Genomic DNA, 15,576 nt, shown 5'->3' on the forward strand with positions numbered 1-15,576 from the left:
ATCACACTGTGCCTATAAGCTCTCCTGATTTACTTTCAAATTATGTTACCTGATCACACTCATTTATATCTTATAGTTAATCTTCTTTTCCAGCTGGGAAAGAAATACAAACAGAGCTGACAGCAAACTGTTCCCATTATCCCAGAGCAGGATTGAGATGTTAACTCAGAATTTTTCAAGTTTGCATTTCTTTGATTATTAAGGAGACAGTTTTTGAATAATAATTTGTCGTTTGTTTATCCTCTTTTACAAACTGGTATTAGGAAATGCCTTTTCTTTGAATATTTGTATTTCTTTATACAGTTTAAATCACAAGGTTTTTTTCTGTTTTATTTGCTACAATTATTTTCCAATTATTTTTCTTTCGATGCTGGTTATATTGTTTTTGTTGTAAAGAATTTTTTTATAACTAAACTTATCAATGTTGTTTCCTATAATTTTTCCTATGTAATAGATAAGAATTTTATTTCTCTACTGAACTAAATATATTATTCCCTTTTTTTCTGATTTTTTTTGGTATGCAATCTATATTTTTATCTTTGTACTATCCAGTTAGTTTTACAAAGTTATTTTTTTCCCACGGAAGTACTTAATGGTATCTTGATTTTTTTTTTTTTTTTTTTCCCAGAAGTGGACCTGTGAGAAACCAAGTATCTCGTCATGAAGAGCACATGGAAAATGTTCGCCGATTTCATGAATCCTTGCAGCAAGCTGAAGGGATTATTCATAATGACAGCCAAGAAAACTCACTAGCTTTTGCATCCCATAATTCACTCCTGACCTCTCTCAGGTGAGGATTCTTTTAAAAAATTATCTGGGATCTTTGACTTTATTATTCTGTTACTGAACTGATTTTTCAAAGAAAATCAAGACAAAAAAGAAAGGTCCTGTGTTCACCAGCATGTTGTAACATCATTTGGTAGCAAAGAATTGAAAACAAAATGGATGCCCATTAAGTGATGATTTGTGGAATAACTGTGGCGTGATATGTTATTGTGGTAAAATTACAATATGTAAAATTCTGAGAAACATGGGAAAAGTGATATAAATTGATATGGTATATGTAAACAGAAACAGGAGAAACATTCTGCATGATTGCAATGACCAAACAGGAACCTGTAGAATAGGTATGGAGCCATTAATGTCAGTGGACAGATCTGGACTGTCATTGTTGGCCAATATGGTCACACGATTAGTTGGGGGTATTTTGCATAAATTATCCAGAAGTCATTGTGGTCAGTAACTTGGTAAGCATTTATTGAGCACTTTGTATGTACAACACCTTGCTTAGTGTTGGGAATACAAAACAAGGCAAATTACATGCCTTATGGTGAAATTATAACAAGTTTCTTTGTCACATATTGATAATAGTGGTGATAATAATGGCAGTAATAAGTACCTTATACTTACTATAACACATTTTAGTTGATAAATCATATCCATATACATTATCAAGTTTTGAATCTATAGATAATATTATTCTTATTTTATAGATTGATTTGTTGTTAGAAAAAGCTGAGACTTAGGTTGTTAATACATTTTCTCAAGGTCATTTGGCTAATGAGTGGTGATACCACTTTTTTTTCAGTATACTAACAATGCCTCAAATGGTGGGGGGGGGAAGTGATTTGCTGGGGTTCTTTCCAGTCTCTCAATACTGGGATTGAAACTATGTGGCAGATTCTCCTTTTGAGCTCTAAGAGTACCACAGTTACTTCCTTCTTAAAGCCAGTAAACAAATACACAGAATCACAAGGCTGCAAGCTTGTCACCTAAAAGGTCTCTGTCACTTTTGAGGGGCACTGGGATAGTGAAATAAAGAGATCGATTTTTGTGAACTCAAAGGGACTTCTAAATTCTTAGATTCTGTTAAGTAGAAAATATGACACTGTATTCAAGTGTCTGATGGAGTTTTACTAAGTGTGAATCATGTAAGTAATGATTGTAGGCTGGAATGGTTGTGAAAAGTTTTCTCTGCAGTCAGACCTTATAGGATGGAGCAGGATTTAGACTGATGGACAAGGAGAGTGGTGATGAGACATTCCAGATTTATGGGCAGAGCAGTTACATGGGGATGCAGATGTTAAGAATACTGTCCCAGCTAGGATTAAGGTCTCTTGTTGAGGAGGCAAAGAAAGGAGATGACTATTAGATTACTGGAGATCTGGTAGAGTTTGTTTTTGCAGGGTTTTACATACTTGTGTTCATTCATCACTTATTAAATTCCTATTATATGCAGAGAGCTTGTGTTATATGCTAAGGAAAAGAGTTAAGGTAAAATACAGTTCCTTACTTCCTAGTGCCCACAGGCACTAGGTAAGACAATTATGATACCAATGATGATACATATTATCTCATTTGAACCTCACAACTATTTGAGCTGTGTACTATAGACATTATTATCCCTAATTTATGGATAATGAAATACATGAAAAGATTAAATGTCTTCTTCATAGCAACACAACTAATGAGTATCAGAGCTGAAATTTGAATTCAGGCTTCTCCTGGTTCCAAGTCTAGCAATCTTTACACTGTCTCAAGCTGTCTTTTAATATAACACAAACATAAATAATTAACAATAGGTAATATATGTAAATTATATATTGTACATATGTTTGCATTACTTATATGTACTTATTTTGTGATACTATAATATTATATGTAAATTAGAGTATCACAAAATAAATACATATAAGTGATGCAAAATACTTTGTCAACGGGCATTATTGATAGGCTAATCAGAGAAGGTTTCTTAAGTCCTAGTTTGACTTGGACTTTAAATGATGCTTAGATCAGGAATATGGACTCTATCCTATAAGCAGGAATGAATTAAAAGCATTTATTGAGTGCTTATTATATGCAAAGCACTATGCTTAGTACTGGGGATACAAATAGAAAAGTAGGACAGACCCTGCTCTCAAGCTCACATATAGTACTAGCATTCATTATGCCTAAATAGGAGATGACCAAAGCAGCTAATCTTTGTAGGATATAACATAAAGGACTGGAACTGGGGAGATTTGACTAGAATACTGTCTTATTAATATAGATTTAAAATTGGCAGTGCTTAGGATGAAGAATAACCAATGAGTGGAAGTGCAGTGAGGAACTTTATTTCAATTAGAACTAGTTCTTTCATAAGGTAGTGAACTTCTCATTCATTACTTAAGGTCTTTCAAGAAGATGGCCATTTGTTTGGGATGTAAATGTAATTCCTATTCAGGCATAGGTGGAATGAAATGATGTCTGATATTCCTTCTTACTTCAAGATTATAAGAGTAAATCACCTCTTTTTCATTTTTCTTTTCTCTTTTTCTCACAGGAAAAACTTAAATGAACTAGATCAGATTCAAAGATACTTCAATCAGAAGTTAACCAAGTCTTATCCTCAGCTCACCTTCAGCCACTCAGTCCAGCCACCCCAGGAGAGCAGAGACAATCATCGGGAAGCCGAGGCAGGAAGCCTGAACTTAGGGAGCCACAACATTTTAGAAAAATCAAATTACTTGGTATCTCAAGTCAGCGCCCTGATTAATGGTAGGAAGCTGGTGATCTTTGTTGTGATTTCCTGTTAATGAGAAAAGCCCATCTGTGTAAGAAGGAAAGAGAGAAGGGGAGGAGCATTGTAAGGGACAGTAGAAATCTAAATATCTGGATATTTGCAGTTCAACTAGGACAACAAAAAAGAATCCAAAACTTACCTTCCTCTAGGAGAAACTCAAGTCATGAGGTAAAGTATAGTAGTTCAGGAGAAAGAGTTGGAATTAGGATTGTGGGGGTGTGGACAATTAGGCCCTCAGATTTTCATTAGAGGTGGAGTTTTCCTATTTTATTTTCAGACTATAATTGGCATTTTAATTATTCCATTCAATTCAGCAAACATTAATGAAGCATCTACTCAGAAAGGCCATGTCACTCAACATTGAGGATGCAGAAAGAAAAAAGCAACACAGAACCTGCAGTCAGGCCTCTTACACCCTCATGGGAGGACGGCATCTAACCTGAATCTTGAAGATGATTTCTTAGATAAGGAAGCCCTTTAAGATGTAGGTCCCCTGTTCATTCCAGTATACTCTACATTCTCTGTTAGAATAACACTTCACATTTGTAGTATACTTTACTATCTACCTCACAAGACTGTTAGAGGAAGGTACTTTTAAAGTCAAAAAACACCATTACAGTGTGCTGTATGTTTGTATGACCTGATGCCATTGTCAAAGCATTAACTACATTTCTTTGTTACAAGAGAAGATTCAGTCTGAATTGGGGTTTGGAGGTTTTTTCAAAAATTACCATAAAGACAAAAGACATCACTAAAAAAATTTTAAAGAAAAAATTGAATGCTGTGGTTGCTATAGTTTAAAAGATATTTTGACACACATTATCTCATTTTAGCCTGACCATAGCTCTCTGAGGCAGATACTACAGGCTTTTTCAATTCCATTTCACACAGGAGAAATCTGAAGTTGAGGGAAACCAAGTGATTTTTCCAGTGACGCTCCACTGCTGGCAAGCCAAGGTTCCAAACCTGTATCTTTAGTATAAAAATAGATGAGAACTTGTTCTTTTGATATTAGGCATACTAAAGGGCTAGAAATGTTAGTGGATTGAATCTTTGATTCATGGGGTTCACCAATTTATAATGTGATTATTTGAAGTAGTAACTAGCATTGGTAATTGGTAGCTTGGGAAAATAGTAAGTGTGAAGATTCCATGGAGAATACTAAGATTTGAGCCAGAAGAGATCTTAGAGATCATCTCATTCAATTCTTAATTCTTACAAATGAGGAAACAAGCACAAAAAGACCAAAATGACTTTCTCAAACTCAGGTCTTCTGACTCTCATTTTTTTAATATCTATTACTCTTCAGATATGCAAACTCTAACCAAGGATTCTCATTCTTCGTTGAATCATCAGGGAGAGAGTGAAAACCCTGAAAGCAAGAGCCTACTAAGGATTCACAGGGCAGAAGACAAAGGAACAAGTATTGCTGCTCTCTCTCAGGCAGCCTCCCCTGTCCCTCCTGAAATAGCCCCACTTGGAAAGGAAACACTGGGCAAGTTCCTAGAACAAGAAACAACAGAAAACAGTCTTCCATTGGCCTTGGAAGTGATTGAACTTGAAGAGGATTCTGAGGTGGCCCAAACCTCCAGTGATGGGGACTATGAAGAAGACTTCATAGAGCCTAGAACCCTCAACGAAATCACCACTGTTACAGACAAGACCAGTCCGTGGTCTAGTGTCGCATCAGAAGATGGGGTGGTTGACCTTCTGCCAGGAGAAATAAAGGAAGATGGCCTTTCTCCCCCACCTCCAGAACAGCCCCCCAAAGAAGGCCAGAACAAGAATAATTGCCAGCCCAGGCTGCAGCAGGACAGCCATCAGCCTCTTCCTCACAGGACCCCGTCTCCTCCCGTGGCAGAAGCGGACAGCATCTGCAGAGGGAGTCCAGATGTGGTCATATACCCCGAGAACTCTAGGGCAGTGGGCATATCTCAAGAAGAAGGTCCTAACAAGAGCAGGAGGTTCTCTCTGGTCCCTGAAGCAGCCCTACAAGAGCCATTGGACTCCAGTGAGTTGAGTGATTCCTCAGACAGTGGAGATTTTGCTCTGGACTACACTCTCTCAGCTCCCCACACTGCAATCCCCTGTTTAGATGAGAGCTGTGAGGAAAAGGACAGCGGCCATGACCAGAAGCTGCTCGCAAAGGCATCGTCTAGCAGTAGTGAAAAGCCCAATGTCCTCCTGGTGGAGTCAGAAAAATCCCCAAAGCAGAGCCTCTTACTGTATCCTTTTGGTGTTTTACAAGTACCTTCTCCATTTAACTGACTGTCAAGTTTATCTATGCTGAGATAATTTCCCTTTTTTATGTGCTGGACCCCCTTAGGCAATCCCTCCTCAGAATCATGCTTTTAAATGCATTCAGTAAGATATATGGGATTGTAAAAAGGAAACCAACTACATTGAAACAGTTATCAAAAGAAAACTTATAATTAGTTCACAGAACCAAGATTAAGAAACTTTGATCTAGAGGGTAGTTGTTAAGGTGGTCTCCCTTTAAGGAGTGAACTTCATGACCCCTGACATGCATTCTAGCTCTACGATGCTATTTGTGGGGGCCAAACATAAATGAAAGTGATATCACAGGTTTGAGAGCTGAGAGAAGTCCCCTCTTCTAGAGGAGTAAATTGAGACCCAGAAAAGGTAGAGTGGCGGCTGACTGTCACATAGTCATTCACAACCTGATCTTCCAGGTCCCTCTCTCACACTGGCATCTAAAACGGGTCCCTAAACATTTTCTTCATCCCCTGCCAGATAGGCCTGTCTTAGAGACTTAGAGTTTGAATTTACCTAAGATGATAACTAAGAGACCACTCTCAAGCAGGAAGAGGACCCCATGAACTTCCTGCAAGTTTGTGTTGATTTAGTTCAACTTAAACACTGCTTATGGGTAGGGAGCTGGTTTGAGAGCTATGACACAAACAGCTTGAGCTTATTGTTAAATGTTTTTTATTTGTATTTTCAGCCTAGCACAATGTTTGGCATAGAATACATACCTAATAAATTCTTATTTGCTTGAATTAGGATAGAAAGTACTGAAACTGATGCTTAATAGAGTGAGATTATATGCGAAAGAGGATGGTAGGCACAGACATAGGAAAAAACAGAACAGAAAAAATTTGCTTTGTCTGGGGCAGTGGGAAGTGAGGTATAGGAAGAATTCCTAGAAGATGACTTCCAAATGACCTAGATTGTGGAAGAAAGCAAGATAAGCTAGAAACTGGCACAAAGCCAGACTTTCACAATCCTTCCTATAACAAGGTGTCAATTGATAGACAACTTGGAATCATTGAAAGTAAGAGGTAAATTTCCAAATGCAATCTAAAATGCCTATTCACAGTACTAATGTCCAGACTGATAGTCCAACTCAAGTGACTACTCACTTCATTATTTGTTTAAGATATGTGTTCTTGATCTCCATATTGCTCCTGTAAGGGGCACATGGAATTCAGCTTAGAGTGTCTTGTACTTTTATGTTGCTTAGTGTATTCCATCAGTGCCTGTCATTCATAACTAAGAGTATATGAATAATCTCACAGTCTATAGAAAATCTCTTTCTCATTTCATCTTAGTGCAAAACATTCTTCCTGATATTGCAAATACCTCTGGCAAGCAATGTACATGGTATATTTTCTACATGTCTTAGTTTATTCTGTGACTAAGAAGATGTTTTCCAATTTAAATCTATGAAAACCTGCCTGTTCCCATCTTATATCTTCAGGAATACCCTGATCATATGTAAAAACTTTAAGACTTTAACTAGTCTTAAAGATTTTATATGTTTTCTTTTAATGTAGACATGTAGATCAGTACTCCCTTCCAGCTTGGCTTCCATGGTACTATATGTGTGAACAAGGGCTAACAGAAGCCCATGTAAGAAAGACCTGTATATTTTAATAGAACAGAAAATGATCTTTAAAATCCTTTCAATTCCAAATCCTCTGGTCCTATGTATAAATAGCAGAGCCAAGATATAGAGAAGCAGGAATAAATACAATGTGTCTGGGCTAACAACAAGGAGCCCTACTTGACAAAAGTAACAAATGTGTTAGGGAAGAGTAAATGTCTGGACACCCTTTTCCCTCACTCCTTCTTTCAGACCAGAACCATTGGTGGTCCCTAATTTCTTTCTTTCACCCAAGCACTTGGAGGAGTCAATGAGGATGCTCTCTCTCTCTGCAGCTTCACCATCAATCACAACCCGTCAGGTAAGAGCAAAGCAAAGTTCTTACCTGGAGAGACAATATTTACTTGCTGCTTTGGTAAACATTGATATAAAATATGAGAATGGCCCTAATAGTCTACCTAAAATTGCCTGTCAATCACTAGATAAGGATTGAACACATTCTTTGTTCCCAAAGTTTGCCCTATTTGGAGATACAAGATAAATGTAAAACTAGTTCTCTGCCTGTCTTCATGGCACTAGTTTCCCAGACCATAAGCTTAATATGAGTTAAGCATTATAATTCAGAAGCCACTGGTTTTATCTTAGACTACACAAATTAGGTTGACTGCTCAGAAAAGGGAGGTAACCGTTCCATTATCCCCAGTGCTGGTAATAGCACACATGGCGTACCCTGTTTTTGGCATCATGTTATATTCGTTCAACCTATCCAAGAGCACTTGCTATTTTTCCAATTGCTTAGATCTGACTTTATTTGTGTGGAAAGTGTTTTGTAGTTTTGCTTAAATGATTCCTGACTTTCCCTTGGCAGATAAATTCCCAAATATTTTATACTATCGACAGTTATTTTTAATGGAATTTCTCTTTATATCTCTTGCTATTGGATTTTGTTAATGATGTATAAGAATGCTGATGATTTATGTGGATTTATTTTATATTCTGCAACTTTGCTAAAGTTGTAGATTATTTCTCATAGTTTTTGATTTGATTCTCTAGGGTTCTCTAAGTATACCATCATATTATCTGCAAAAGAGTGATAATTTGGTTTCCTCATTACCTAATTCCTTTGATCTCTTTTTCTTCTCTTATTGCCGAAGCTAGCATTTCTAATACAATATTGAGCAATAATGGTGATAGTGGGCAGCTTTGTTTCACCCCTGATCTTACTGGGAACGGTTCCAGTTTATCCCCATTACATACAATGCTTTTTTTTTAAATAGATGCTACTGACTGTTTTAAGGAAAAGTCCATTTATTCCTATATTCTCTAGTGTTTTTAATAGGAATGAGTGTTGGATTTTATCAAATTCTTGGCATCATGTTTTAGGAAGCGGAGGAAAGAGAATCTTGATACTTCTCTTCCAATATCTGTCATGGGATAAAATAAATAGATGTGTTCTACTTGGCCCCCAAAAGCAAAAGTAGGATCAGTAGATGAGCATTGCCCAGACATTGACTGATGTCTAGAAAAACATCCTAACCTACCTCTTCCTATTAGGAAAAAAATTCCATGAGGGAGTTTTTTCAGTTACACTATGTCCTATCTCCTACTCTATACTAAAGTCTTATTTTACTTTCCCAGTACCAAGCCCAGTCCTCTGTATATAGTCAGTAATTTTAAGTGGCTATCTGAAGCTTCATAGATTTAGGCAGGGATCTTAAGATCATCTAGCAATCAACAGAATACCACCTACATGCCAGAGATTGCGCTAGATTCTGGGGGTACAGACAGAAACAGTCTATACTTTTAAGAAACTTTAATTCTTCTATTAGGAGAGAAAACATGTACATTAATAGGAGTATATACAAAACAAATGCCAAGTGTCTGAGCAGGACAAGAAGTAGTTGAGCTTTGTAGGAAACTAATAATTCTAGGATGGACGTGAGAAGAAAGAAACAGGAGGTTGAGCACTGAGGGTAAGAAACAGCAGGAGAGCCATTCTCAGCTGCACCCTAGAATGCCTGCAGAGGCGAGACATCCAGGGATTCTAGTTAAACTGTGGAAGCTTAGAATTGCCTTTGGAATTTTGAGACACCCTGCATAAGGCTGGGGCTGGGTTATAAAAGGCCTTAAAGTCCAAACAGAGAAGCTTGTATTTGTCTCTAGAGGTAATAGAGAGCCATTGAAGTTTAGTAAGTGAGAGAGACATGGGACTGACATAGCAAACCTGTGCTTCAGGAATTTCATTCTCATCTCTGTATGGAGTATGGATGGGAGAGGGCAAGAGCCTAGAGGCAGAGAAACCAATTAGGCCATTGTTATAGGCCAGGCAAGAGGTACTGAAGGCCTGTACCATGGGAGTAGCTATGGAGCAAGGACAGAGAAGAAAAAAGAAAAAGACTGCTTAGCTGTATAAAGTAAGGGAAAATAAAGAGTTTGGGATGAATCTGAAATTGCAAACCTGGGTCACTAGAAGCTTTGATACAAATAGGGAAGTTGAAATGATACAGCGAAATCAGAAGAGGGAGATAATGAATTCTGTTTTGAACACACTAAGTTTGTGATATGTACAGGAAATCCAATTTGAAGTGTTCAAAAATATGTACAGGAGAGATGAGAGATGCCCATATAAATGTTGGACACCTTGGCAGAGAGATGATAGTTATGGAAACTGGTATGGTCAGCCGTGAAATAAATAGAAGAAAATAGATAAGGGAGCCCAGAACAGAACCTTGGGATCCATCTACCATTTGGGAGAGGGTACAGACAGTTAAGGAGATTGAGAAGGACTGATCAGATAGGTGGGGGACAACTTACTTATAGGGAGAGAGCATGAAGAGAAGGATGATCCATAATGCCTCATGCTTCAGGGAGGTCAGAAAGGAGCAGAGTTGAGAACAGGCTATCAGATTTGGCTATTAAGAGTTATTATAAGAATTTATTTCAAGCATAAGTTTCAGCTGAGTGATGAAGATGGAAGCCAGAGATTACAAAGGCTTGAGAAGGAAGTAAGAGGAATCAATAAGCTCTGCGAAGTTAAAGGTAAAGAAATCACTTTCCTCTAAGGAGATAAGGAAAAGCTTATAGTGAAGGTAACACCAGACCTGAAAGCTAAAGAGAGAGAAGAATTTGGGTAAGGAGTTTGGAGAAGAGAGCACTTTAATAGGAACTAACTGGCAAAATAGCTCAAGACTGACAGTGACTTTACTGGAGGCTTTGGGTTTGATGTTTGGAAAATTCCGGGTATGATTATGTTGCATAAAGCTGGACATCTCAAGAAAATGTGAGAGGAAAATGAAAATCAGAAAGTACTTTTCTTTCAGAGGCTCAACATGTCAAACCAAAATTCTGAATTTCTCTAGTCTCCCTGAATAAAAACTATAGCAACAAGTATTTAAAGCACCATTATTTAGATCTTGAAAACTAATTTTGTGATTTTAGCAAAATTAGTCATTTCAGTTGTACTAATTGAGAATTTTTGATGAACAAATAAATTAAACTACCTTAACATTATTTGCAAAGAAGTGATTTTGCCAAGCAGATTAATAAATAATATTCCAAATAAGCAGTTCTTTATTGAATATCTGCTGTATGTCCAGCATTGAACAGAAGAGGTGCAGAAGAAACAAGAAGTAGACTTCCTGGCCTTAGGAAATTTATAATATAATTGGGGAAATAAGAATATAGTTTTCCAAATTGTGAGATGTGTCTTCTTAATGGGAAGAAGTCCATCTGTAGGATTGGGAGTTTGCAGCAACAACCAAAATTATTATGGGTATTCAGCACAATTCTTAGGTAAATAAACCCACATAGTCTTAGAAAACAAAGGTTCAAATCAAAGTCTATAAATGTAAAACTAATCAAATTATCTCTGAGTGATGGGAGGTGGCACAAGGTAAACATGTATTTGTGGAGCAGAAGGCACTGAGTCCATACATAGGAAAGTACCAGGAAGTAGATTGCTACAGGGTGAAAAGACTCAATACTCTACACCAGAAGAAGGATTTGGATATTTGTGACTCCCAAAGTTAATTGGATGTTCCTCACCAACCATTCCCTATGTGGCAGGTGGGACTGGAAGATAATATCCATTTGGCATTAGAGACCATCAGAATACTGGAACTGCTACTGTGAATTCAATGCAGTATTTATTCTTTTATGTAACTTCGTAAGTTTTGCTTTTGTTATAAAATTATAATGAATGCTTAGCTGAATAAAATGCAAGCTAAGAAGAAAACAATACACAGCTCTGCTGAGAAGTTAAGGGAGAGTTGGAAGAAGGCGTTCTTGAGCTCCTACATGACTGAAGAGACAAAGCAGTCTCATACTAGAAATAGTTATATAACCAAAATACTGTATAATCAAGTGTTCAATTGTTCTAAGTACAATTGCAGTTGATTGCTGGGAAATGCCCCCCAACCCAGAGTGCTCTATTATCCCCAATTTTCCATCTTTATTTCAAACTACTTCCTCTCACATACTTTGTATTCCCAGCCAGAGTGGACAATTTATTGTTGTTCAGTCTTCCTTCATGCTCCCACTTTCCTGTATTCACAAAGGCCATCCATCCTCCTTGCCAAGAATAAACTCCTTCCTCATGTCTGCCTACTAAAGTCTTTCTTTTCCCTTGAAGCTGAGCTCGGGGCAATATTGCCCATTCCCCAAGTGAAATGTTCTCTTCCTTATATTTGCATAAAACACTTTTTCTGCATCATCCTTTACAGATCTATTATGCTAGACCTTGTATCATACATATCATATATGTGCCATATTTCCCTCTGTCCCCCTGAAAAGTGTAAATGCTCTGAAGACAGGGGCTCTGCTCTTGATCTTTGTATTTCTTGTGCTTAGCAAAGGGTCTAATTCTCTTAAGTATTTGTTGAATTGAAGAAAAGCAGCACATTGCCCTTTCCACAAAGGCACCAGTACAATCCCCATACTGACTATATACCTCTCTCAAGACAAGAAGCCTTGAATCTACTCAGGCCAAGTCATGGGCTCCCCTCTAAAAGCTGTGCTATATGAGTAACCTGCCCCTCCCACATAGTCTTTTTTACACATTCAGCTGAGACAACAGCCATTTAATAAATATGTCCAGAGTAGCCACTGTATGCCCAGTCCTGAGCAAGTAGAGACCTGGATTATGGTTCCAGCTTTTCCAGTGTTTTGCTTTGTGACAATGAGCAAGTCCTCCTTAGTTTCCTCATCTGTAAAATGTATGGTTTGGATTTGGATTTCCAAGGGCCCTTCTAGCTATGATGTGCTATGTTCTTAGTTAGATCTTTTCTGGTTTTAACAATGAATGTACATTTCAGCTCAAAAAAGTTTTGGCTAGTCCCTGCTATGTGCAAGACTCTATACTCTGTTTTAAAGTGCCTAGAAGCTCTGACGTTTTGTATTGATGTCCTTGCATTTGTAGAACTATTTACAGTTTACAAGTTTGAATTTACAAAACTCTCTACTATGATGTCATTATATCTTCTCAATAAGCTTGTGTTATAGATAGTGCAGGTATTTCATTCAACGAATTGAGTTTAACAGAATGCTAATGAAGCAGGACTTTATGCAGGACGTCTGCTGTGGTGAGGGTGCTTGTAAAAATAAACCTGATGCTTGAGGACCGGAAAGACTTAAGAAAGACATATTAAAATGAATAATAGAAAGGAACATGACTAGGAGTCACAAAGAGAACTCTTGGAGAAACCTGAAAAATCACAGAATCTCAGAAGTAGAAGAAACCTCAGAGGTCAAATAGGTTAGTTCATTCCTTAACAAAAAATCCCTTCTGGAATTATCTCTGCCAATTGAACACTCAACTTGAATATAACAAGGACAAGGATTCTTCTCCTCCTTTCCCTTCCTAATTGGGGCAGCTACGTCTGTATGATAGAAAATGAATTATTATGAGCCAGCCATTAGAAAATGGCTATTCTATTTTGGTTCATAAAAAATGAGCCAAATCAGCCAATATAATAGAGCCATTAGTTAGAGACAGCGGACATGGTTTCCCATTTCTTAATGTTTTTTAACTACATAACAGTGGGCAAGTGGTGTCATAATGGTATTTTGACCCCTATTCTGACCGTCGAATATAACAAAAATAAAGCCATGATGGTAGGAGTCTTATTTTCGGCAGAACTCCTTCAAGTTAAGGGGGGGCATCAAAGACCAAAAGGAAACCCATGGTGAAAAAGCCCTAGAGTCCCAAAGGGCAATGCCATGAGGTCAAGGTGAGTGGTCTGTTCTATCTCTCTCTACCTTATTCCATCATAACATGAAGCTATTATGTCACTTATGCCATATGACCTTGGTGAAGATGTTTTTGGCAGAGCCTGGGATGTCCATTCATCTAAGATATTGTACCAGGCTTATATCTATTTGGAAGGGAGTTGGACTAAACTCTTTTTGTGTCATATACCTCTTTGGCAGTCTGGCTAAACCCATGGACTCTTTTTCAAAAAATTTTTAAAACTTATCATTGAACAAATCCTAAATTTGTTAGAGATTAATGAAAACAGATTTTTTTTTCTCTATCCAAGTTCATGAATCCCTAAAAATCTATCCATGGACCCCAGGTTAAGAACACTTGGACTAAATATTTAATTTCAGTTCTGAGATTCAGTAATTCCTGTTGTTCTTGGGTCGTAGAGAAATTTCCTAGGCAAATACAGCATAAAGCTCATGGGAGAAGTCACTGAAACTTATAGTAGATTTTATTGAACAACATTGTTCTTTGTGACAAAGAGTTGCCAAGACAGCTCTGATTAACAGGTTTAAAAAATTTTTTTTTTTTTGTTTCAAGAACCCAGGGCTGTGTATATTTGTACAGTAAGCCAAATACTTCTTTTAAAAGGCCCCTAGGAAACAGCCACACAAGCATCTCTTATTTATACAAAGAAAAATGACTCCTTAGAAGATAAGCAAGTTCCTCTCAGGAGAGTCTTTGACACATCCCTGATCTGGATTTAGAAGACCTGGGTTAGAATCCTGGTTCTCTTATGAGACATGAAGCCCCTTCCCTTCTCTGGGTCTCAGTTTCTTTCTCTGTGAAAAGAATAGGGCTGGCCTCGAGAAATTACCTGGAATCCTATGTTTCTATGGCCTCATTAGGCAAAAGATGAATTCAGCTCTGGACTCACAGGGCTGACGGGGAGGGAAGATGATATACGCTAATGATGATTCTGGACAGAGCTGTGACGAGTTATGATGGATTCCCATCAGAAGGAAAGAGAAAAGCCTCCTTTAGCCAGCAGCAAGACTGTGCTCTTTATATGCTATTCCAAGGGCGCTGTAGTGGCCCAGCAAGCAGTTAGACCAGTCTTCAAAAAGAGTGAAAAGGATGCATCTTCCTGTATGGCCTGGGACACTTGAGGTTTATCGAGTCTTTTGAGTCTTTGTGTCTCTGTATGAAAGACAAGAATACTTCCTAAAGAACAAAATGAAAAAGCAAAGTGTCTCATAGAGAAATGACACGTAGTATGGTGACAGGCAGAATAACGGAAAGAGGGCTGGACTGGAATCCAAAGAGGCCGCGATCTGCCTGCCAGCTCCACTGCCTTTTGAGCTGAGTGATTCTGGGCAAGTTGTCTAACTTCTCTGAACCTTGGTTTACTCATCTATAAAATGGGAATCATGCTACCTTTTGCAGAATGGTACTTTGTAAACTTCAAAACTCTCTAGAAATGTGTCAGTAAATGAATTCATGGAATTGTTACATGTCAAAGATGGGGGAAGGAAACAGCATGTAGTAAAAAGAGCTGTAACCTCAATGAAAGAAACCTGAGTTAGAGTCCCACTTCTACTAGCGATCAGTGTGTGAACAGGGCAAGTAAATTATACTCTCTGGAGCCGCTTCCTCCTCGATGGAGCAGATAACCACTGACTTTGAGAGTTGGAAGGCATTCCCAACTACATTTATCCAGCCCATTCCTGGACATGCGTCCTGTCCACCAAATAATCAAACAAACTTAGCTTGAGAAGCTTCATTGAAGGAAGAATCCATTACCTCATGAAGCAGCCTGTTCTATTTGGTTTTACCTCTAATATTGGAAAGTTTCTGCTTTGTTCCCTCTACTGCCTTCCAAACCAAAAGGTGTCTGATCCCTCTTTTGTGTGACAACCCTCCTAATATTTAAGAAATCACTGTGCTGTTAGGGCCTTTAAACCAAGT

At 37.9% G+C, this 15,576-nt stretch overlaps 1 protein-coding gene across 12 annotated transcripts in view; it reads left to right on the plus strand.

The window, feature by feature from the left end:
- Positions 1-15,576, plus strand: part of C2CD3 (C2 domain containing 3 centriole elongation regulator) — a 148,953-nt gene that overhangs the window by 126,481 nt on the left and 6,896 nt on the right. For 10 of the 12 annotated variants that reach the window (XR_004233249.1, XM_031961420.1, XM_023499720.2 and 7 more), the window contains 4 exons: positions 629-790; positions 3,323-3,537; positions 4,872-5,787; positions 7,662-7,770. Coding sequence is in view for 11 of the 12 variants with exons in the window: in XM_031961420.1 (XP_031817280.1) it covers positions 629-790; positions 3,323-3,537; positions 4,872-5,787; positions 7,662-7,770 (1,402 nt within the window). In the remaining variant the exon portion in view is untranslated. Of the gene's footprint in view, positions 1-628; positions 791-3,322; positions 3,538-3,876; positions 4,047-4,871; positions 5,788-7,661; positions 7,771-15,576 lie in introns of those variants that run through there. The other 2 variants (XM_023499725.2, XM_023499724.2) reach the window with 2 other exon arrangements.

The sequence above is a fragment of the Sarcophilus harrisii genome, chromosome 3 (genome assembly GCF_902635505.1).
Source record: "Sarcophilus harrisii chromosome 3, mSarHar1.11, whole genome shotgun sequence".
In the NCBI taxonomy this organism is placed as follows: domain Eukaryota; kingdom Metazoa; phylum Chordata; class Mammalia; order Dasyuromorphia; family Dasyuridae; genus Sarcophilus; species Sarcophilus harrisii.